This window comes from Ochlerotatus camptorhynchus, unplaced genomic scaffold, assembly GCF_037179485.1.
Source record: "Ochlerotatus camptorhynchus isolate MF236.1 unplaced genomic scaffold, CSIRO-AGI_Acam_v1.1 ptg000244l, whole genome shotgun sequence".
Lineage (NCBI taxonomy): Eukaryota > Metazoa > Arthropoda > Insecta > Diptera > Culicidae > Ochlerotatus > Ochlerotatus camptorhynchus.
The window spans coordinates 1,696,138-1,720,375 of record NW_027040734.1 but is presented as its reverse complement, the minus strand read 5'-3'; the positions used below and the strand labels follow the sequence as shown (position 1 = coordinate 1,720,375).

Below are 24,238 nucleotides of genomic sequence, written 5' to 3'. Positions count from 1 at the left end.
TATTCAATGAATTTCATAGCGCCTCCTGTAAACTTCAGAAACCCTGCTCAGGTTACGTTGCGGAGCTAGCAGCTATATCATACGCGTTAGAGCAAATTGCCTCACTCCCCCCTGACAATTTCTTCATTTACACGGACAGCCTAAGCTCACTGGAGGCTATTCGTTCATTGAGGCCAATGAAGCACTCGTCGTATTTCCTGTTTGGAATACGATCTACCCTGAGTGCTCTTACACTATCACCTTGGTTTGGGTCCCTCATTGCTCTATTCCGGGTAACGAGAGAGCGGCTCGTTGGCTAAGGTGGGCACAATGGAAGGCGACATTTTCGAGCGACAAATCGCCTTCAATGATTTTTTCTCAATTGCTCGTCAGCAAGTCCTCAGCAACTGGCTACAAAAGTGGAATGATGGTGATTTGGGAAGATGGCTACACTCTATTCTCCCACAGATGTCGAACAAAGCATGGTTTAAAGGGTTGGGCATGGACCGTGACTTTATCCGCGTCACAGGTATCTCACAGACTCACATCTCTATCAGATTGGGCTCTCAGACAGCAATCTATGCGCCTGTGGTGACGGTTACCACGACATCGAGCATGTTGTTTGGTCTTGTACTTTATACTGTGTTGCCAGATCTGAGTTGCGTGAATCCCTTAGGGGCCGAGGAAAGCAACCTGCTACACCCGTTAGAGACGTTCTGGCTAGCCACGATCTCGAATATATGAAGTTGATTTACAATTTTCTAAACCGGACCGATTTGAGAATTTAAGAGTCTATAGCAGTTTTGAGATTCAGAGCACTTGTCCGCACTGCAGTGATTCTTTCACGTTCATTCACCAATGCAACAGCGACGGAGGTTAAAACGACAATTCACCCACATGTACCTCATCCCAAGTCCACATTCAACCTGTTAAAAAAGTGTTGTCCTTAACCTCGAGTAAGCCGCGAGTATTCGGTCCCCGTTCTACTAACTTTAGTCATAAGAAATATCGCTATTATACATTGAATTACGGCTCCGTAAAGCTTAAGCCTCTACAAATAAATGTTATTATAACAAAATTCCAACAATCGATTGATATTGGCTCATTACTTGACTAGCCCATTGGTCCCAAGTACATCTATAAGCTTACAACATTTTTGTACTAGAATTTGTCAAAGTTTGTTTTGAATCGCCTTATAAAATTGACAGAGTTTTATTAGGGGTCCGTAGATTTTCCTACGTTTCGAGAGGTGCTTCAATTAGCTTGGGACCGAAAATCTGTTACTTCCTGATTCCAAAAGATTGAGCATGTTTCTTCCTGACCTCCTGGTGTTAGTGTTAGTCTATGAAGAAACTGCAGAAAAGTTTAGATATTTTCTCTTCTTATTTACAAAAACGGATAATTTCTCCAAACGCTTCCAAAACTCAACTTATAATATTCCCACATAAGCGTAGAGCTTTTTTTTAAACCTAGTAGTAGTCACATAGCCACTATGAAAGGAGTTCCAATTTCTTGGTCAAGCCAAGTGAAATATCTTGGATTAGTACTTGACCAACAATTATGTTTTAAAGATCGCATTGAGGGCATTGAAGCCAATTGTAGCGAATATATAAAATGTTTGTATCCTCTATAAACAGGAAATCCAAACTCTGTCTGGAGAGTAAATTTCTAATATTTAAACAAGTTTTAAGACTGGCCATGCTTTACGCTTTGCTAATATTGAATATTGAAACCCTAAACAGTTTTCGGTTGTTTGTCAACACTAAGAGGCACGAAGTTGGCCTTCCTACGGAAATGGAGATGGAGATAGACATGTCCGCACTCCATTCGAGAAATGTAACCTTCTGTTGCATTGAACGACACAACTGCCTTAGCGGATCAAAGGGATCGAGGCAAGCTGAGACATGTCTAATGATCAAGGAATCAAGAATATCTCCAAATGACAAAATGACAAGCGATCAACGAACCGAATGATAACGCTATGTCAGAAGTAGAAAACAATAATGATATAATCTTCTTTCTATTTTTTCATGACAAGCAGCCTATGCGACACAGCTCACTCGGGGCGGTAGAAGGAAACGAGCAAATTGTTGGCTAGCTGCTTCACCAAGTAAAGCCGAAGATGATACACGTGTGCTAATGGGAACAAATCAAGAGCCACATGTGAAAAGGGCATACAAGCTTTTTGTACACAAACCTTTGTATGCCCTTTTCTCGCCAACCGACGGTCGTCCACGCAAACCAACAACATCATTGGGAAGGGGAAAGCTTACTCTACCCGCTAATGCTAATTGTTTGCGTTGGTGTCATATGATTGGCGAGAAAAGGGCATAAGAAGGTTTGTTTCCAAAAGCTTGTATGCCCTTTTCACATGTTGTTCTTGAAATGTGTTGCAACAAAGCAGGCAAGCAATATATGTCCTTCTACCACTCCGATTGAGCTATGTTACAGAGCGAGTTTGTCATGGTAGTCGTAGCAACCGATTTGTCTGTATCGTTGGTTGCTTTATGTGTTTGGATTCGCTACTAACGATGTGTTTGATTTCGACATCTTCGATATATCCGAGGAGCTAGTCCAGTCTGCCATTGACAAGATGAAACATTCGACTGCCACTGGTTCCCACTTGTATCCTGAAGAAATGTTCTTGCGCACTAACGACGCCATAAACAAAATTGTTCAACCTCTCACTGCAGCAAGGTGAATTCCCTAGGAGGTGGAAATCCTCCTTAATGTTCCCAGTTTTCAAGAAAGGTGAAAAGCGTAACATTTGAAACTATCGAGCAATCACTTATCTCTGTGCCTGCTTTAAAGTGTTCGAAATAATCGTTAATGACGCCTTATTTGCAAGCTGTTGTAGCTATATTTCTCCGGACTCGCGTGGGTTCTACCATAAGAGATCCATCTCTACAAATCTAGCGCCATTCGTTTCATCTTGTCTTAGGAATCCGAGATTACGGAACGTTGGCCGAACTGTTGGCCTATATCAAATCATCTAAAAACATGAAGGCTCCAGGTTTCGAAAACATCCTGAATCTAGAACTCAAACACTTGAGTTCCAGATTCTACAACCATCTGCACTGATTTTTAATCTGTGCCTCCGACTTGGCTACTTCCCCTCGCGCTGGAAGTCAGCTAAAGTCATACCCATCCGAAAACCTGGGAAGGATCCGTCCAATCAGCCTTCTCTCAGGGTTATCAAAACTGTTCGAAAGAGCAGTCTACCACTGGCTCCTAACATCTGCCGAAGAAAACAACTTGTTACTCGAGGAACAGTTTGGTTTTCGTAAAGGTCGTTCGACCGTGCACCAGCTGACTCGAGTAAAAAACATTCTCAGACGTCTGTTTCGAAAACATCTACCATGGCGTTTTTAGGACGTTGAAAAAGCGTTCAACAATGTTTGGCATGATGGCCTGGTGTTCAAATTGCAGCAGTATGGTCTTCCAATCTTCCTAGTGAAGATAATTAACAACTATCTATCGAAAAGGACGTTCTGAGTCACTCTGAATGGCATCGATCAGATGCTTTCAACATTGGTGCTGCCCCCATTATATTCAACCTGTTCACCTCCGATATGCCGGCTCTCCCTGATGGTGGATCGTTGTCTCTGTTCGCAGATGACACATCCATCGTCTACAAGGGTAGGGTCATCGGAGGTCTGACTGCCAAACTTCAGAGAGGCCTGGCCGTCCTGTCTGAATATTTCAACAGCTGGAAGATCCGTATCAACGCGGTAAAGACCCGCTCGAAATCTCCCAGACTTGTTCCGTCGGTGAATAATAAGATCTGCCTGAACGGCACACTGGTGGAATGGTCGAAAGAGGTAGTCTACCTCGGCTTAACACTAGACAGCAAGCTGATTTTCAGGGAGCACGTTGACAAAACCAAAACCAAGTGTTACTTCTTGATAAGATCACTGTATCCACGCATCAACATGAGGTCTACTCTATCCCTGAAAAATAAGCTTGCTGTCTACAAACAAATCATCCTTCCCGTAATAGAATACGGGAGAGTTGCGCCAAATGACATCACCTCAAACTCCAAAGGATCCAGAACAAGAACCTTACGATGGTCCTAAACAGATCCACCTCCAGGCTGGAATTCAGACATTAGAAGAACGGAGAGTATTCATCCTGGAAAGGTTCAGAGACACCTGTCTGAGATCAAATCATCAGATCATACGTGGTCTAGCACGTTAGGTTAAGTTATACTCGTAGTTAGGTAGATTTTCACTTTTTTTCAATTCAAACTAAACACACCCCCAAAGGGGTATTCTGTAAACTAGTTGAAAAACGCAAATATTAAATTACAATATCAAATCAAACAAAGATGAAGAGACAGATAGGCTAATAAATTATGATGATCAACCGAAATAAACATAATTTTACTACTTTTAATACTACCACCATGTCTTTGGAATATGGAAGCAGGAGTACAAACGGATGTCGTCTATACGGATTTAAAGGTCGCTTTTTATCGAGTTGTTCATGCTATCCTGCTAGCTAAACTGAATGAGCTTGGTGTGTCACAGGGCATCATTCGTTGGTTCAAGTCATACTTGACAAATCGAGAGTTCTGCGTGAAAATCGGAGCAGCACAAATAAACTCTTTCACCAAATACTTCCGGTGTACCTCAAGGCCGCAACTTAGGGCCGTTGCTATTTTCAATCTTCGTCGTCGGATTGCTTATTCCGGTTGGCTGTCGTCCTTTCTATGCAGATGACGTTAAGATTTATGTTGTCGTTCGAAGCCTTGCTGGCTGCTTACTGTTACCGGATATGATCGAAGACTTTGAGGATTGGTTTTCCAGGAACTTCGTCACGTTGGGTATTCAAAATGCAGCATCATCTCTTTTCATCGCAAGCAGAAGCCAATCATGGTCAACGCTTGCGCTTAATCCGGGAATTACATACAAGCTACATTATTCTGAGATCATCGGTAAAGCTAACAGACAACTCGGGTTTATATACAAGATTTCTGATGAATTCCGTGATCTAACATGCCTGAAAGCACTGTACTGTTCTCTAGTGCGCCCAGTATTGGATTTGGAGATGTCGTCTGGTGCCCATGCCAAGCGATTTGGATAGCGATGATCGAATCGGTTCAGAAAAAAAAATCATACGTTATGGATTACGCCACCTCTCGTGGAACGATCCTGTCAATCTCCCACCAAACGGACATCGCTGCCAACCAGGCATGGAAAATCATTTGCATTCATTTCGTGCATTCATTTACATTCATTTGCCTCTAACTTTTTTTTGAACAGCATTTCGCAAATTGATGTATATAGATTTTGTAGGTTTTGTTATTAGCTACAACTTTTGTTCACAAGTAAAATTCGTATCTCTTATGCACGACGAACCACAGCGAACAGAAGCCACTACTGTTTTTCAGCGAATGTATTTTACATTCACTGAAAAACAGTAACAAGTTCTGCCCACTCTAGTTCGTGATGCATAAGAGATATAGATTTTAATTATAAGCAAAAGTTGTAGCTTATAATAAAACCTACAAAAGCTGCATACATCATTTTGCGGAATGCTGTTGATGAAAAAAGTTAGAGGCAAATGAATGTTAATGAATGTATGAAATGAATGCAAATGATTTTCCATGCCTGCTGCCAACTTTTGGGCCTTAATCAACATATATCATTCTCTGCGGTATTCGTTGCGGAGGATGATAGGAAATGCAACTAACATTCAATGTAATACATTTTTGGTTTGTGTGTACCGACTTTCGACTTGTCCGCCGATTCACAGAGAAAACCACCTACGACCAGTTTTCACTTTTCAACCGACAACTATCGAGTTTTGGTGAACGTGTAAACTGATGCAAATAACATTGATGATAGCCGTATCTACTCAATTGAACATCAAAACGTTCATACAAAACACGTCGTCAATGCAGTATCCATCGATAACCGTAACCAGCCAATCGACACTTCCGCGGTATTGTCTTCCGATGCTTTGTTTTCGGCCTTATCACACAGAGCCCGATACCCAGCAATCGTCATGTCGCATACCGGAGCGTCTGCATCAGCAACACATTCACGTGGGAGCGAGTGGACGGTTTGGACAGTTGCTAACGATTGCATAATCTTCTACTGCATCTGATCAATCTGGCGTGGGTGGACCGAAGGACGGACAATTAAGCGCTCGAATATTCTTTACATCAATCAACCACCGCCCTCCGGGCCGACGCACGTCCCACACCTTTAGTTGTCGTCGATCTACAAGTGAAGATGTGCGATCGTATCGCGTGCCACAAGTGCGAGTGGCTACCGTTTATTCCGATGAAAAACCTGGATTGAATAACAATCCGAATCGCTTCGGACAGTTAATGCTATTGCGGTGGCACGCATGTATATACTTACTTAACTTACCGGGTCACATCGGTAAGACGGTGATGATGATGATGATGATGATGATGAGGTGGGTATAAAATTTAATGTGAATAAAATCCAAATTAGAGACCCCGAATCGGCGAAGGTTGCGAAATCGCGTGAGCCTGGGATGAGTTCACTGAAACGCAGAATTTCTCCCTTCGTTGGGCCGTCCCCATGCGACGACAGTGGGCAGACATTGTGTCCCAGATTTTCACGATGAATATTAATTAAAAAAAAAGATATCGCGGGTTGGTGGTGCGGCAGATCGGTCCACGATCAGAAAGCTTGGTCACAGATGGAAGCACCTTGTTTTCACTGAAGATGTGTGTATAATATATTCAGTTAATGACACAATTTTATGGAGACAACTGTTATGATGTCATTTGGGACAACGGCATTCCTGTGTGCAAATTGTGTTACGGAGAAAATATATTCACATTAATATAGGGCGTGGTTCGTTTCATTGTTTCCGGTCGAGTCACGCATCCTTTATGGCTTTCCCTTTCTGATGGATCGTCTGATGCTTCAATGTATGATGACGATGATTATAAATTACAACCGCGGCAGGGATGGTTTGCATTTCAATTTATCACGTTTGATGTCGAAGTAAACGGCTTGCGTTTTGTGTGCTACGTACAGTACCGGCCATAAGTATGTGGCGTCGTACTTGTTTTACAAGACAGTTCTCGCCAGAGCGAATAATCTTCAGAACAAGCGTCCACTTATCTCTGCTGAAAACACATGTGTTGACCTTGATCGCGTTAGAATGCATTCAGCAACATGTTCCACGAGTAAAAACCAGTCATATACCACTGCTAATCCAATCAGCCTTAATAATGTGGATCGTCAATCTCAGCCACACGCTAGTTTTGATTGATGATTGCTTCTCGCGCTAATCAATTTATCAATAAAAAGCATGATGACCCCCAAAAAATCGCAAGCCGTGCGTAATAACAATTATCCAATCCATTTTCTCACCTACCCCAACACCCCAAAACCGGCAACCTGACACAGTGAGCAAGCATGAGAAATGTTTACTCTTCTTCACCTCGAACATCACCCGCCTGCCTTGATCTAAATCCGCACCAGTCACCGTCGTCGTCGTCATCACCATCGTTATTTATTTTGAGCAACTCTCAAATGATTGTGAAACCAGTCGATGCTTTTTTTATAATCAAGCCTGATAAAAACAAAAAATTAATTGTCTTCTATCGGCAGGGCAGGGCTCGCCTCTATACCCATGCAATAATGTTTGGAATGAGGAAGTACACACCTGACCTCACTTAGTGTGCCTATATGGTATTGTGGTGTGTATCTTCTCTATTGACTCCAAGTACCACTCGAAGACTCTGCCGCCCAGCAACACTTCGAGCAACGGACAACAAACTATGCATCCCCGAGTGATGATAAATTAAAAAACAAAAACCACAGACACCTCTCTTGAGCCGGTGGTGGCCGCATCGTAGCCAGCTTCGGTCTGGAATTCATGAATCACCTGAATAACCAAAGAAGAGCAAAACGAAGCGAAATCGAAAGTTATTCCATCTTATGCTCGACAGTGACGACGACGACGACGACGACAAGCACCTTCTAGAGCGCAGGTTGGATCTTCTGCTCCACCATCGCATCTAGGGACCGGCCGACGACGGCGACGGCGGCGAGACGTCCCACTTTGTGAGATAATAATTATCACTTTTATGTAATAGCTTGCACTCAAAATGTGTCTGTCTTAGGCGTAGTATTTGAGGCCCTTGCCAGGAAAAGAAAACAGAAGCACCATTTTTACGGCAGGTCGCAGCTCTTCACATATGTTTGGATCATGACTACTTACGATGAGCAATGAGACTGTTTCTTCATCTTCAGCTTCTTCAGTTTGTTTGTGCTTTTATATGCTTTGCCACCCAGCTTCCTTGGGAGATGATAGGATACTCGCTTCTCTGTTTGTCGATTGACCTGTTCGCTAGTTTTGCTCATCGATGGGTGAAACTGTGCTTGACAAAAATTATGCAACTTACAAGCCAGTGATGAGGAATTTATCGCAGACGGCCTAAGTAGATTGTACCCGTTTGGATGTCTAACAGGACATTAGAAATGCTCAGGAGACATCGACGACGTGTAAAATACGAACCTTTTGCCGAGCTGAATCTTTCACGAGTGGATTCCTTTGCAACAGCTAAGTGAGCGATTTGATAATCTTTACCATTCACCTTCTACGTTTACAATCGCCTCCTCAGTTCGGTAGAGAACGTTTTTCACATTCTTTCAGTTTTTCGCCTGTTTCGTGCTACTGCCGTCGACGCTGTCAGTTCCGCTTCTACACGGCCATCTACAACAACTCAGCGACTGAATTCAATTGACTCAGAGCATTTTCTTTCCGTACGAAATTTACTCATATTTGGAGAAAAAGAAAATGCCGTTACTCATTAGCTAATGCAGCAGCCAGTAGCATGGAAATATTTATTCTCGTTCTGAAATATATAATCAACCGAGGATGGCTATTTTATTTCTGTGATGCTCATGCAAGTGAATAAGGGGTATGAATTCCGTCAGAGCCACAGCTACGTTCCCGTTTATTTATGTAACCAAACTTAAACACTTGAATCAAGCCACACTGGTCCAAACAGTACAGTTTGCTACTCATTACCAATGAATTCCTTTAAAAGCTATATCTATCTGAAATGAATGATGCCATTCCTCAATACAACTTAACAATCGTCAGTCTTGGGTCAATGTAGTTTTCGTCCAGAGCTTCAAATTTTGATAATTTTGAGGTTTGTTTCACGTGATCAGCATTTATAGTGTGCTACTCACTCGTTGTTTTATATCAATGATGATCAAGATGTCCAGTTTGAAAATTGCCATCCTTGTCATGATTTATTATAGCTTATCACGAAGGTAAACTAGAGGTTCTCAAATCTTGTGAGCATTATTAGGCCAATATCCAAGTAACATTTCAAGTTGAACGTTAAGAACAGAAGCTGATTATTGATTGATTGAAGGTGTACGAAGCTGCTTAACACCGGGTTGAATATATAATTGATTATTAGTGCATAAAACTAATTGTATCCCCATAATTCAACCTCTAAAAGTTAGCTGATCTAAATACTGAACAAGAGTTATGTAAGCTTAACTATACTCTACAAATCAGAATAATATGAATCTATTACACACTACTGTTTGATGTCGTCAGTGTCACTTATTGCATTTCAAACATTTTAGTTTTTCTAAATTCACTGCCTACCTTTCTACCGCAAGCATCGCCAGCAGTAGAGACAAGGAAGCGGAGCTTTCTAGGAATAGCTCCAGGTACTGCGACAACGTTGGAAGTATTAACATTTGTATTCCTGTGATTTGTCTGTTCACCACTTTGTATTGCACTTAATTTTCAGACTGCATTTGAAAAATATAACTCAATTATGGCACTAACATAGCATCCAAATGACCATCGAAATAATTCGCACACTTGTGTCCTCATTGTGTTTACTGCACTTGAACATGAGAGGACCCGGACAACCAGAAGTCGTATAACAAAAAGTGCAGACAGTATCGTAAATTGCTACAGTTGAAGTCAAAATCGCATATAAGAACGGCATGCATCGCATTATTTTAAAGTTAAATCGTATAGAATGCAAGTTTCCGACCAATATGCGATGATTCATTTTTTTCATCGTACTGTATCACAAATCAAATCGGATTACATCGTATGACTTTTCAAAGTGAATTTGTTATTGCAGATTAAATCGTATATGATGTTAAATCAACCCGTTTAAAATTAAATAAAAATTTGCATGTATATGGCCTCCACTCTTGTGCGTATAAGCCATTTCTTTGCATTCTATACGATTTGTTTGTTTGTATATCACGAAAACAACTTTGAATATACGTGCATTCTGGTTATCTGGGGAATGTTTTACTGTCACCAATTGTTGCTTACAATTCTGATTTGCTGTATAATACTCTTCCGGTTGCTATTATTCAACTTAAATTTGACGTGCTTCAAGTTAATGATAATACCTTTTGCCACACATATGCTTAAGTGGTCCAGTAGGTATACACACCAAAAAATTATGAAACTAGCTAGCGTAAACTAGCAACTTGCAAGAAATATTGCTTACTAAGATGGATGGTTGCATACAATATTTAGAATATTTCATTAAATGACTCATAAATTTACACGATCTGTAATGTGAATTTGTATGATATGTGACGCTCCATTTATGTGCATCATAGTGACAGAAATTTACACTACTTTTTTGAACTGTGTAGTTGACGCCTGTGAATCAGTGAATGCCAGTTTGAATTCCGAAATTCAAAGTTATTTTTTGAAAATTAATAACAAAATAAATATGTAAATCCAATTAGTCAGCAAACATGGTAAAGCAATCTCATAAAAAATATGTATATCATAAGATATGAAGTGGTCTTCCATATTTTTTTTGAAAAAAAAACTGGAAGGCTGAACAAGGGTTGGAAATGACTGTTATTTAATGCCTTAAACTTAGTTTATGTTACTGTTAAGCTTTTGATTGATTAAAATCACCATATTTAGATTTATCATAATTTATCGTATTTTCGAGCCGTTGTTAGCCGTCCTTCTGCAGTTCAAAGCTGATATTTTAGGGATAGCATAAATAAGACCCTATTTTCCCTAGACCCTAGGTTCTAGAACACAAAATCTCGTCATTTTAAACTGCCCGGTAAAAATTTGATGCTTAACAAGTATTCTTTCGACGATTTTAATTCAGTTAACCTTTGTTCAGCTTTTAAACATCTATATCTGGTGATTTTAATCAACCAAAAGCTTAACAGTAATATTAGTTTAAGCTTTTTAAAGCATTAAATAACAGTCTTTTTCAACCCTTGTTCAGTCTTCTAGTTTTATTTCCATAATATCATGGAAGACCGCTTCATATTTTATATTTGTTATGGGACTGCATTACCCTGATGTTGACTAATTTGATTTTAATATTTATATTGTTACTAGCTGAGTGTGGCCGGCCTTGCTTGGGATTCAATATTAGCTTGAGATTATGCGCCAATAAAGAAAAAAAAAACAAGCTATATTGCACGTAGCCTAAAGGGCTACCCCCTATGACATCCACATATAGAGGGAGGAGGGGTCTCGAACCATCATAAGAACCTTTCTCTGCCACAAAAACTCCTGCATACAAAATTTCACACCGATCGGTTCAGCAGTTTCCAAGTCTATAAGGGTCAGACAGGAAGACAGACAGAAATTCATTTTTATATATCAAGAGCAAATTTTCATTACGACGAAAGTAACACAGGTAAACAAAGTTGAGCTATCAGTGTTAATCGAAGCTCGTGCTATTACACTATATACTGTCCTATGGGATCCCATCCCATTTTTAAATTTATTTACCAGTCAAATTGCTTTTTAACAAAATCACCTTCTGATCAAAATATTTTTCGATGCTACTTAAGTCACCCGATTTCTATGGAGATGCCGTTTGTCTTAAGTAACAGCGCAGAGAAACCTGTGAAAAGGGTACGTTAGTCGTTTTGCTTTCTCATTATTAAAGTGAATAAATCGAACTGTTTGTTGCTAAGATGATTTCGGTAACAATTATTTTTAGCATGAAAGCTACCGATATGCTTTGTATGACTAAAACCCTGCTTAATATGTTAAACATTGTTATCACTATGAGATTATATGCGTTTAATTGGAAATAGGAATAACTTTTCGATCATCAAAATAAAACTTTATTTTTCTCGGATCGGTGCGAATGTTACTTTCGACATAATGAAAATAAAATAATAGATAGTTAGTTTAAATTACCTTTGCATTTCGGGATTCGAACTGGCAGTCGCTGATTTACATGTGTCAACCATACCTACTAGACCACTTGAGCATACGTGTGGCAAAATGTATGATCGTTGAAGCACGTCAAATGTAAGGTGAATAATAGCAACCGGAAGAGTATTATTCAGCAATGCAGAATTGTAAACAACAAATCTCGATTACTTTTTCGAAGGGACGTGTCAGCTTTTGTAAACAATGCATTTGATCATCGATTTGGCGTAACTGGTAGCTCGCACATGCATACTAACGCTACGATCAGGTAGGAGAAGACTTCCCCTATCAGATGGTAGTGTTAGTATGCGTAGGTGAGCTACCCGTTACACCAAATTGACGATCAAATGCATTGTTTACAAAAGCTGACACGTCCCTTCGAAAAAGTAATCGAAAGATGGTGACGGTAAGACATTTTTTTATATTGATGGTCATTTGGATGCTATTTTAGTGCCATAATTGGATTATATTTTTGGAATGCGGTCTGAAAATTCAGTGCAGTGAGTGTATATAAAATGGTGAACAGTAAAAACACAGGAATACAAATGTTACTCCTTCCGACGTCGTCGCAGGCCATTTCTACCTGGAGATATTCCAAAAAAGTTCATCTTCCTTGTCTCTACTGCTGGCGCTGCTTGGGATTAGAAAGGTAAGCAGTGAATTTAGAAGAACTAAAATGCCGGAAATTCTATGCGTGTTACTGACGACATTTGATAATAGTGTGCCATAGATTCCTATTTTTCTATTTACATTACTGATTTGTGGAGTTGTGTAAAGCTTAAATAAGTCTTGTTCAGTCTTTAGTTCAGCTAACTTAATGAGGTTGAGTTATTGGGTTACTATTCGTTCTATGCACTACTTATCAGCTATATATTTTGCCTGGTGTTAATCAGCTTTGTACACCTTAAATCCGTTATGTCAAGCTGGATTTCGGCTTCACCCTATGGAAGTAAAGCTTGAATTTCATAGAACGGAGCATATTAAATCTAACGTGATGGTATTTTTTTAGGAACCCGGGTTTAAACTCACAAAAGAACGTATTTTCATTTAAATTTAGTTTTACCCTTGTCTGCCAAGTTGGAATTCAGCTCAGCTATTTGCATGCTAGTCTTGGATTTATTACAATGGACCTTTTTGAATCCATACGTGATAAAAGATTTTTTGTAGCACCCAGAATTTAAGAAAACCAGGTTTTAATTCACAAAAGTACGTATTTTCATGAAAATTTGATTTGCCTGTTGTGTCAAGCTGGATTTCGGCTTCACCTTATGGAAGTAAAGCTTAAACTTTATAGAATGGAGCTTACTCCATGAAAATATTTACTTTTTTTTTTATTTAAAGCCGTTTTTCTCAACAATTGTGTGTGCTGAAGAAAAAAGAATCCATCATCACGTAATGATACAACAAGGTTCATTCTATAAAATCAAAGCCTAACTTTCAAAGGCCGGAACTGAAATCCACCTTGGCAGAACAAGCAAATGAAATTTCCATGAAAATGTACTTATACGTACTGTAAAAAAATCTAACTTCTTGTATGGATTTAGCAAGGTTTTTTCTAAAAAAATTTGAATCGGACATTTAAATTGAAAAAAAGTTGGATGGTGGTGTACAAGACATGACCGCATTGTTGAAGTAGGACTACGAAATTTTTGTTTGATTTGAGAAAATTTTCCATACGAATGATTAAAAGTGATTTAAAATTAGTAAAAGTTCATCACTGAGTTAGTTTCGTTTTCATTGTACAACGCAACGTACATCCGTGTTTATCACTCGACAGTCAAACAATAACTGCAGTCAAACGATGACTGCAATAAAACTTTCTACGTTTCCCTTAAGCATTTAGATTAGCATTCTATGTCCCTCCTTTTTTCTGCATTCTGCTGATGTAGGTGAATTAATAGAAAAAGCAAAGACAAAAATGATATTGAGTGGTACCGTTTGGTTGATTGCGGCTTAACACTTTGATCTTTTTTCAACAGTCAATCGTTGATAAAAAATCTTATAATCAATCTGAATGAAAAGGTGAAGTTAAAATAGAATTTCATTCATAAATAACCATGTTTAAGCGTTCAAAACTTGACACTATTTCGTCAAACTTTTTTTTTTGTTCTAATCATTCACCTACGTCAGCAAAATACATAAAAAAGAAGGGGCATAGAATGCTAATCTAAATGCTTAAGTAAGGGAAACGTAGAAAGTTTGACTACAGTCATCGTTTGACTGCCGAGTGATAAACAGGGGTGTTCGTTTTGTTGTACGCTACACTGTTTTACAAAACCACCTTTTCAGGGCCACCACCACTTTCTACAAAAGAGTAGAGTTATGAAATTCACTTTATTTCAAAGCAATATCCGAAACAGCGTTGCCAGTATTCCAGATTTACCTGGATTTTCCAGGTTTTTAGTCGTCTTGGCAGATACACAGACAGACATGTTGCATTAAAATATCACTGCAATCGATTTACCCTCTAATAAAAAAAATAAAAAAGCCAAACTTGCTTATTGAATTATTAATGGCCATCGACGTTAGACATTATTGGGATTTTAAGGTAATTCTGAAAATAATTCACAGTGAAGTGTGAGGCGAATTCTTTGTGAAATCAAAGGAGAATTTCAAGCTAATTTTAAGTAGAATTACATCCATCTTTGTGAGCTTCGGGGTCGTGCGGCGTCACTCATCATTCAGACGTATTATGAGTGCCACGAGGTGAGGGTTCGATTCCCGCTCCAGCCAATTTTGACAACCTGATAATTTCCCTACTGGTCTAATGGGTGTGGTGTGTTGCCCGTTGTCTAGTGTTAAATATTCAGTCTGTGCAACCTCTGGTTCAAGACGGTGTCAAATGTTTTGTAAACTCTGATGACAATTGCATGGAGATTTTGTCAATAAAGGAAGCAAAAGAGAAAGAAGAGAAATCATAGAAAATTATTATGATGAAACTTAAGTATGCTGATACGAATCGTGAGAATAATTTCAATGGAATTCTGTCCAATGTTTCTATCGAGATTAATTTTAATAAAATTTTAAGCGACTTTCAAAACAATTTTGACATTACCTACAAAACAGGTCAAAGGGAATTATCGGATAAGTCTGAGAAGAGTGTGACGGTCATTCTGAAGAGTGTACCAAAGGAATTGTTAAGAATATTTTAAGAATTTCATAGAGAAAAATGGACACAAAATTGAGCCAATTCTTGGGAATTATTACCAGTTTGAGGGAGTTGTGGGATTGGAGAGTGATTTACAAGAGATTACAAGAGGTAATGCTAATAACTCTTAGAATGTTACTGGAAAAGTTTAGATATTTTCAAAATTATTTTAGGGGAATATAGAAAAGAAATATGATGGAGATTGAAATAAAAAAAGGCGAATATATCCTGTGAAGAGTTCCAAGTAAATTTAGACCAACAAAAAAAATCATGATCTGGAAAGCAAGAAAAATATAAATTCCGGAATTTTGAATCAAGATCCTGAGACTTCAAAAATGAAGCTATCAGACTTTCATCTTAGTAATATAATAAAACTATTCTTTGGCATAATATTATTCGTACTGGTCATGCGAATAGTGGAATTACCCATAGTTTAGGTAAACTGTGTGTTAGTTCCACGATGTTAGGCTTTGATGCCCACTTCAGCTGGTGGATTTTGCTTCAAAATAAAATTGCCTACTGGTCTGCTGGGTGTTGTGTGTTGTATGATGTCCAGAATTAAACTGTAAATCTGATCAACCTCAGAGTAATATTAAAATTATTTAGAACTTATAAAATCTTTAAATTCTGGTACTGCATCAAATTGTAAGAACTACATCGACTATTAGTTCAAAAAATCCATCCCATCAAATTTCCTTGATTTTTTGCTTTTCATTCTTTAAAAAAAAAAGTTACAGTTTAAAAAACAATTCTAACCATATTTCTGCTGTTTTTTACTTTTTGATGATTTTAGCAATGCTAACAAGTTACTAACTTACAGCCGAAGAAAATGTAGGGGAAATTTGAATATTTCCATATTTCTTTATTGTTAACTATTTAAATATTTAACAATTATAATTTGTGACATATCACACAAATTTTATAACACTGGTGAATCGATCGACACACAAATCATCAAAATCATTCAATTGGCCAAGTTATTAGCATTTACAGTCTGACCTTTTCGTTGCATTTCCCTGAATTGGCACCCTTCCCGAAAGACGTAGTCCTACGTCAACAGCAATCCTACTTGGTAAAACAAGCAAATCAATTCCATGAAAATACCTACCAAATAACATAATATAATTAATTTAAACCTGGTATACGCAAAAACTGTACGTGTTACAACAAATCTGAGTACATATTTGGATTTAGCGATGCAAACTATATTAAGTTCATAGCAAATTCTCGATGAGCGTAAAACACTGCCCTCTGGTGTGTTCCATGATTGTTTCTCTGAGTTCGAAATCGCGATAATTCTTCTATGCCCGCGATCTTTTTCTAACCTAAAATTTCTGAGAAAGTCCGTGGGCTTATAACTTTTGCTAAGACATTTTCATGATTGTCCAAGATCTTAGAAAATGTATGCAACAATTTCAAGATCTCGAGCGTTGGTTCTAGAGATGGGCGATCCGCTCCCAAGCTTTTCTATACACCCGATTCTCTAAAGTGTGCTGATGACCCGCGGTTCATTTTTTAGGAACCGAAGCTCATCAGCTCACTGATATCACCAGTCTAAACCATTCAAGCCATTACTCATAGCGAAATTTTTCAAAAAAGATCTCATTACTCCACTAACAGTCACCGCGTAAACTAAGACGCAAGCGTAATACACCATGTGCCTACTGTTCGACAGCACCAACGGTAAAAGCAAACTTCCAATCGGTAGTTTGGGAGAGAGCATATGGGCTCTCATCTCTCCTCCCATCATTCTCTGGGGGAGCGGAAGATCCGCACAAAAGCAAATAACCGAAAAGCGAAATGCAGCTCTCCAGCTTATCAGCTCAGCTCCGGATCCGAATCATCGACTCGAATGATTTACTGGGAGCTGTTTAGGATGACAACTCTCGGACCCATCCAGCTCTTCGGATCTCTCTCGATTCTTTACGATCTGGAGCTGATGCCGAGAATTGTGAGAGAAATTCTACTGGAGAATAAGCATTAGAAATAAAATTTGTGTGCCACGATGTCAATCATATTATCATCGCGTGTGACATAGGTGTAGCTCTCACGCATACATTTTTGACGTAGGACTACGTCTTTGTTTTCTATATGGGGGTACACTTTGAGAGTACGAAAAATGAGCATTAGTGTGAAATATGTCAAGCAATATGCCATTCGACCGGGGCTTACTCCAGCAATTTTGCGGCATATAGTACAAATAGTGCAAATAGTTAAACAACTAAGAAATTTAACTCAAATTTGTAGCATCGAAATTTCCCATACATTTGCTTACACCATAAGGGGTATTTCCTAATAAAGACATCACATAGTTGGTCCCAAACGAATCAAGCCGTAGCCGCATTTCCTTTCGAACTTCAGACGTGTTCGAAAGGCTTCACAAGCAGCTTGCTGCCAAGGCTGCCTGCAAGAGCGCTCTAGACAGAGTACCAGTGATAAAGCCACACTGTCACTGTTTGGGTACAGTTGCTCATCGTGAGAAAGCATTGTGGGCCACCGTCATCAAGCACGTTATCGTCATATCGAAACTCACCCAAGCTCAAACTAGCACACCGTATCCGTGGAGGTCTCAGAATTTTATTACTTAGTACCAATGGAACAGCGCCATCTATGTGAAAAATAGCCTTGACTTCCTAGTTCATTTTGTCAACATCCTAGGGAAGCACAACTCGAATTCTAGAAGTTACCACCACGTGTTGCAACCTGATTGGATAATGCAACTTATCAATGACGTGTCAGCAGCCACTATATAAGATTGGCGTCGTCGATCCGATCCTCATTCTTGTGCTTTTGTGATTACATAAGCGTTGGATAGTCCTTACTTCTTTTGAGGGCCATGCAACATCAAAACAGCTCTTTTCAGAGCCACAATCCATCAAAACGGCCCTTTTCAGGGCCACCGCAATTTTCAAAGAAAGAGTTAGTTTGAAAATTACGCATGAACTGAAAAAGAATTTTAAATAACGTTCGTTCAAAATAGTTTACATATGTGAGCGTAGTCCTACGTCAACTGTTCGTACAACCCCATTGGGCTGTCCCTTGTAGTTTTTGTTTTACTGCTATGTTGATGGCACATTTTGCGCGCATTTTGGTTTACACGATGTAGCTTTTTCCATTGAAAAGTAAGGCCATGTTGTAAGGTACGGATTTATTGGTTTAGACTAGCACTTATGCAGTTTTAAGCACTAAAACCACTAATTAATTTTCCGATTTTGAATTTGTGTCATAAATTATATACTTTCAATGTGAGCTGAAGAGCTGTTCAAAAGAATCGACTCCCTTTAGTAAGCTGGATGGGTTTTATCCACTCAGCCAGATGAGCTGTTTTGCCCACCTCTAGTTGGTTCCCTTCGCGACAGCAAAGAGTGCAGTAGTGTTTGCGTTGCTCTGTGCGGTCACTTGCCTTTGTGTGTCGTGTTTCGCTACGTAGCTTTTGTGGTGAAGAACACAACTGGATGGGTGAAATTGACAGTTTTGAGAAGGCACTGGATATGCATCCCGTTTAGATTGCGGAGGTGAAGACGATCTTCACTAAGTTCAAATACGAACAATCAATGCAATACAATTTCAATTAATTGAAATGTATTTATTTATTTAAAAGATATTTCAGATATTTTCAAACATATGCACTGAAGCGTCAACTTAGACAAATGCTTCTTACTAATGTTTTTTTTTAATTACCTGGCTATATTATTTTCAATGTAAACAGATGCGAGAAAATCCATGATTGCTAATGGAACGAGAAGTGTAAACCAATGATTTATTTAGCGTGCTCTGGAATGAATACATTTCCGCAATAATACTTAATTGCCCATGCTTTTTAAATCGCTTGATCTCTACATTTTCATTTTTTTAAAGAAATTGGCTTGATTTCAAGAGAAATGTTTTACAACATCTTTTGAAACTGATATCAATTGTTTACCAAGTTCATCAAAATGACTACAGTTTTTGTTAGTATAGGTTAGAATTCTCAAACAAATTTGTTTGATTGTATCATTTCTGGAAAATAAGTTTTACAACTCTGATTATTTTTATTCAATTTCATCGACAGCTTATAATTACATCCCCCTTCCATATTGTGCCACAAAGATCTGGATCAAAGTCACGTTAACTGTCATTGTTTTGTAACCTGTATCAGGTAAAATAGTAAAACAAACGCCGATGTGAAACTTTAAAACAAATAAATTAGAGAAAATACTTCCAACCATAAAGCTTTGAGCTGGAATTCAAACGTTTGTTAGACCGAAATAAACAGTAAAGCTGGGTTTAGATGGCACTGGTAAATTCCCATAAAAGACCCTCATTCAATCGAATTAAATTATGACCCAAAAAAGTTGGACGTGTACCAAATTTCGAGAAGCTCTAGTTTAAAATTATGATTCAGTCGGAGTCGGTACTTTTTCTTCGATTTCAACTCCGACTCCTTATGCTCAAAAATGCGTCCGACTCCAACTCCACAGCCCTGCGAGCTAAGCACGTTAAACATGCGCATAGTTTTATTGCGACTATAATCTAGGGAGAAACTTTATGAATGTGGCCATTAAATTTAAAGACGTTCTTTTCCACCTCGGTTAGACCTGGGCGGCAGCACTGAATCATTGGGTCAGGTGAAGCGATTATCTCTCATCAGCAGCTATTATAGCAGTCAAGCGTTATTTGGCATTTAGTACAAGGTTTATGCAAATTTTAAAAATTCTGCCGGTATCAGATTGCCAGCCTACGTCCTTCCGAGATGATTGAAGTTCGCTTACGAAACCAGCCAGTCAGCCAGAAACCAGTTCGCAAGGAAGGGAAAGTTTTCTTTGTCTTCCTTCTCGGAAACATCGATGAGATCCTCGCGGAGCTGTACGGCCTCAACCGGTTTCCCTACGAGGACCACCGTACACGGACCACGTGCACACAAGCTCTTCAGGGCAGGCTCGCTTTCACCTTACATCCCCAGGCCGGCACAAGTGCGTATAGAAATTTCTGCACATAAATTATTAATTTTGAGTGCGAAAACATTTGAGTCCGCATAACAATGGAAAGTGGAATCTCTGCGACGATGACTAAAGCTGACCGCGCATAAGAAGCACTTTCTGGCGGGCTCACAGGTGGAACATTAATGCGGCGGACACGCCCTGCATCATAACATTATGTAAGATCTTGATTTTTCGAGTGTTAAATTCGATTATGTTGTTCCCCGAACCTCATAATCTCTTCGACGTTTTTCCCATCTGAATATTCAATTTAAAAAAAAAATCCGGTCTTAATTTGGATTCACTAGAGGTACGACCTCACGAGTAACGTGTTGTACAACCGAAAAAAACGCTCCATTGTTCGCATAATCAATGTCGAATCAAGTGCGCGCTCAAAGTTCAACGATCAATCATGATCATAGCACCAAATTGAATAATATAAATTCCAAAGAACCATTTTCAACACACAAACACGCGCTTACCTTTCCATCGACGATCTTCTGCTTGATCCACTCGTTTTCGGGGCTGGTCTCGACGGAGACGCTGTCCATGCACCGCTGACGGCAGAAGTTCCTTGCGTCCAGCCAGTCCTTTTCAGCGCCGACCAGGGTTGGATCACGCCACGAGAAGAAATAGCTGCAACAGAAAGAATCATAAAACGAGACTTAATTTCATCAATTTCACGATCGATGAAGGGGGATGGGGAGAGAGGGGGCCTATTATTTTGATTCGTGTAGGAAACATATCGGAAAGTGATTTATCGGATTTATGGTTTCCCGCGCGACCGACGACGACGACGACGATCGACGACAAACGTCATTATTGCGATGAAGAAAGCGCACGGAAACGTATGTAGTTAGTTGAATTATGAAATGGCGGTTTTTATTGGCCGAGAAAATTTATTGCTTACGAGTTTGTAAATTTTTATTGATTTCATAATCGCCGTGTTGAAAATGGATGAGTGACGACGAGTTAGATAATGTTGTGATGGGTCGATGTAAGTTGGCTGTCGGCAGTAGGTCAACAGGTAAAGTTTATTGAAAATTAACTATTGCTATTGCAAACGTCTGAATCCTCGTCTGAAGTTTCGTCTTAGAAACTGTGTACAATATCTATCTCTTAATGTTGGTTGAACTTTCTTTTAATGTTCTTCAAATTTCCTAGAAGTCTTCTGAACTTCCCCTGAAGGTTCCCCCTAGAAATTTTTCGAACTTTGCTGTTTCTGGAGAATCTTTTAAAATACTTCTGACATTCTACTTCTTGTTTGCTTCCATGCTTTTGACAAGCTTACGCCTGATCTCAACTTAGTGTTTCGTGCAGCGTTAACAGATTATTTTCAAGCTTATCGGTATCAAAGGTTTTACAAAATCGGTATTTATCGGTGCTTACTATTTTGAATAATTTTATATTTTTGCCGCGGAACGGAAAATTTAATTCCAGCAGAAGTCGGAACGTTTGAATTAGCTTGAAGGAAGCTGAAAAGTTTCCAGAAAAAGAGGACAGCGCTCTTCTGGAAGTAGTTTGAAGAAAATTCTATAAAATATCGGAAAAATGTCCGGGGAACATCCAAGACAAATATTGATAAACGTCCGGAGAAAATTTAAACAAACTTTTGGAAAAAAATGGACGATCCAGAGGAAGCCAAATAAAAAAACGGAAATCGAGAAGCCAGAAGAAGCTTGACCTTCCAATATAAGTCGCAAAAAGAACCTCCGGAATCGAGAAACTTCCAAAACAAGATGAGAGAAATTTCTGGGAGAATTACTGAAGGTACTTCCGGTAGATGTTTAAAAGAATTTCCTGGAGAAGGCGGAAGAAACTTCTTGGAGACGCTGGAAGACACTTCCTAAGGTAGTTTGAAAGAAACTTATGCTGAAAGTCAGAAACCAGACGGTTTACGGATCAGTCAGACGATGGAAATTTCTAAGAGAAGTTGGGGAAAACATTACGGAAGAAAGAGATTTCTGGGGAATGCCGATAGAAATTTCCGGTGGAAATTGGTTAAAATCTTCTAAGGAAAGTTAGCACAATCTTCCGGGGGAAGTTGGCAAAAACTGGCGGAAGAAGCTTCCAAGGGAAGTCGAAATAACTTTCTGATAAGAATCGGAAAACACCTTACGGGATAAGATGGCCGAAAATCCACTGCTTAAAATTCTTTTCCCAGGAATTCTCACGATGAGCCTTCTGCTGTTTCTCGATTCTTGGGTAGCCAAAAATGGTGAGCCGAAAGAATATCAAGCAGCAGAAATGTTTAAAAATGAAAATTTTTCAGAGCATTCTAAAAATTTAAGATATTTAAAACGATTAAAAGAGTCTCACAATCGTTTTATCTGACATTTGAGCGGCAGGCAATAATCATTTTGATTATTTAAAGAACCCGGTATAAATAGTTATAAAATCTTAAAAATCTATTCTGAGGAACCTTATCTGTACATCGGTATCAAGTTCAAAAATAGGTATAAATACCGATAAATCCGGTTTATCTTGCAACGCTGGTTCCCTGAATTATGTCCACTAGTGCGTTGTGGCGCAAATGGTCGAAAGACAAAACGTCGAATGACAAAACTTTGAATGACTAAACGTCGAATGACAAAAGGGCTAAATGACAACCTTTTGTCTATTCAAGCTTTTGTCCATTCGACCTTTTATCCATTTGACCTTTTGTCCATTCGACCTTTTATCCATTTGACCTTTTGTCTCCCTTCTCATGATTCAACCTATTGTCCATTCGACTTTATATACGGCATACGATGTTTTGTCCTTTGATCTTTTGTCATTCGACGTTTTGTCATTCGACCTTTTGTCTTTCGACCTTTTGTCATACAATCCACTACAGTAGTAAAAATTGCTCAATTTTTACAAAACCTTGGATTTAACATTCAAAGTGTTTTTTTTTTTGTTATTCCATACGGTTTACGATTTTCAGAGTTGGTTGGATACTAATATCAACATGTAGCTTTAGTGTGATAATTTATTAACTAGAGAAGTTCTGAAGAGAATCGGTTGATAGTTCCGCTGGAGTTCGGCAGTGTGAAAATTGAATAGAAGTTGAAATTGAGCGAAGGCCATTAATGCGACAGTACTAGTCAAACGCACACTCCACACTCCACCGTCACTAGAACTATTCCACAGCCACAGATAGTTTTGCCTATGGATTTGAAGAAAAACTTCAAGTCCCCTCATCCATCAAAGTATGTGTTAGGTAAAAGAGCGCGCGATTGGCTAGTGCTGTCGCATTAATTGCCCTTCGCTCAATTTCAACTTTTATTCAATTTTTACACTGACTGCCGTACTCTGGCGGTACTATCAACCTATCCTCTTCAGAACTTTCAGATATTAGTATAGCATTTCCGACCATCTGGGGCTTAAAGTCTACTGCTGAACCAAAAGATATTATTCTTTTTTAACTTTAGAGCAGTACCACGCCAAATGACGAATCCTTGTGATGCGACCTTTTTTGATTTGCATGAAGCTTTACATAATTGTTTGATATGGCCAATGATTCACATTTTTAGCTAAAAATCGGCCATTCTAAATCTCGCAACCAAACTTACAAATGACGTATTCAACTTGTTTTTTTTTTCAAAAATATTATAACTCGAAAACGTTACTCCCAATCCAAATGATGTCTTAGACAAAGTTGTAGGAAAACATAATTCTTTTCCAAGCATTCAGAATTAGAATCAAGTATTCTTTAGAATAATTTCTCTTGAGAGAGTTCTTTTCAGAACACTACTAAAATAAATTTAAAATTCTCTCTGGCAGTCCATTAAAAAAGTATTTATAACAGTCCAGAAATTCTCAGTAGAATACTAAAAAAAAAACATTGTTGTAAAAGACGCAATTTTTAAAATTGTACACGATCTAAAATGGTCGAATTTTAGCAAAAATTTCCATTATTGCCCATAACAAACAATTATGCAAAATTTCATGTAAATCGGAGAAGATTGAGTTT

The 24,238-nt window shown here is 38.8% G+C and overlaps 1 protein-coding gene across 2 annotated transcripts in view; it reads right to left on the bottom strand.

The window, feature by feature from the left end:
• The window catches only part of LOC135704649 (uncharacterized), a 38,560-nt gene that overhangs the window by 6,944 nt on the left and 7,378 nt on the right, over positions 1-24,238 (bottom strand). For both annotated transcript variants that reach the window (XM_065226130.1, XM_065226132.1), the window contains one exon: positions 20,766-20,919. In XM_065226130.1, coding sequence (XP_065082202.1) covers positions 20,766-20,919 — 154 coding nt within the window. The remainder of the gene's footprint in view (positions 1-20,765; positions 20,920-24,238) is intronic.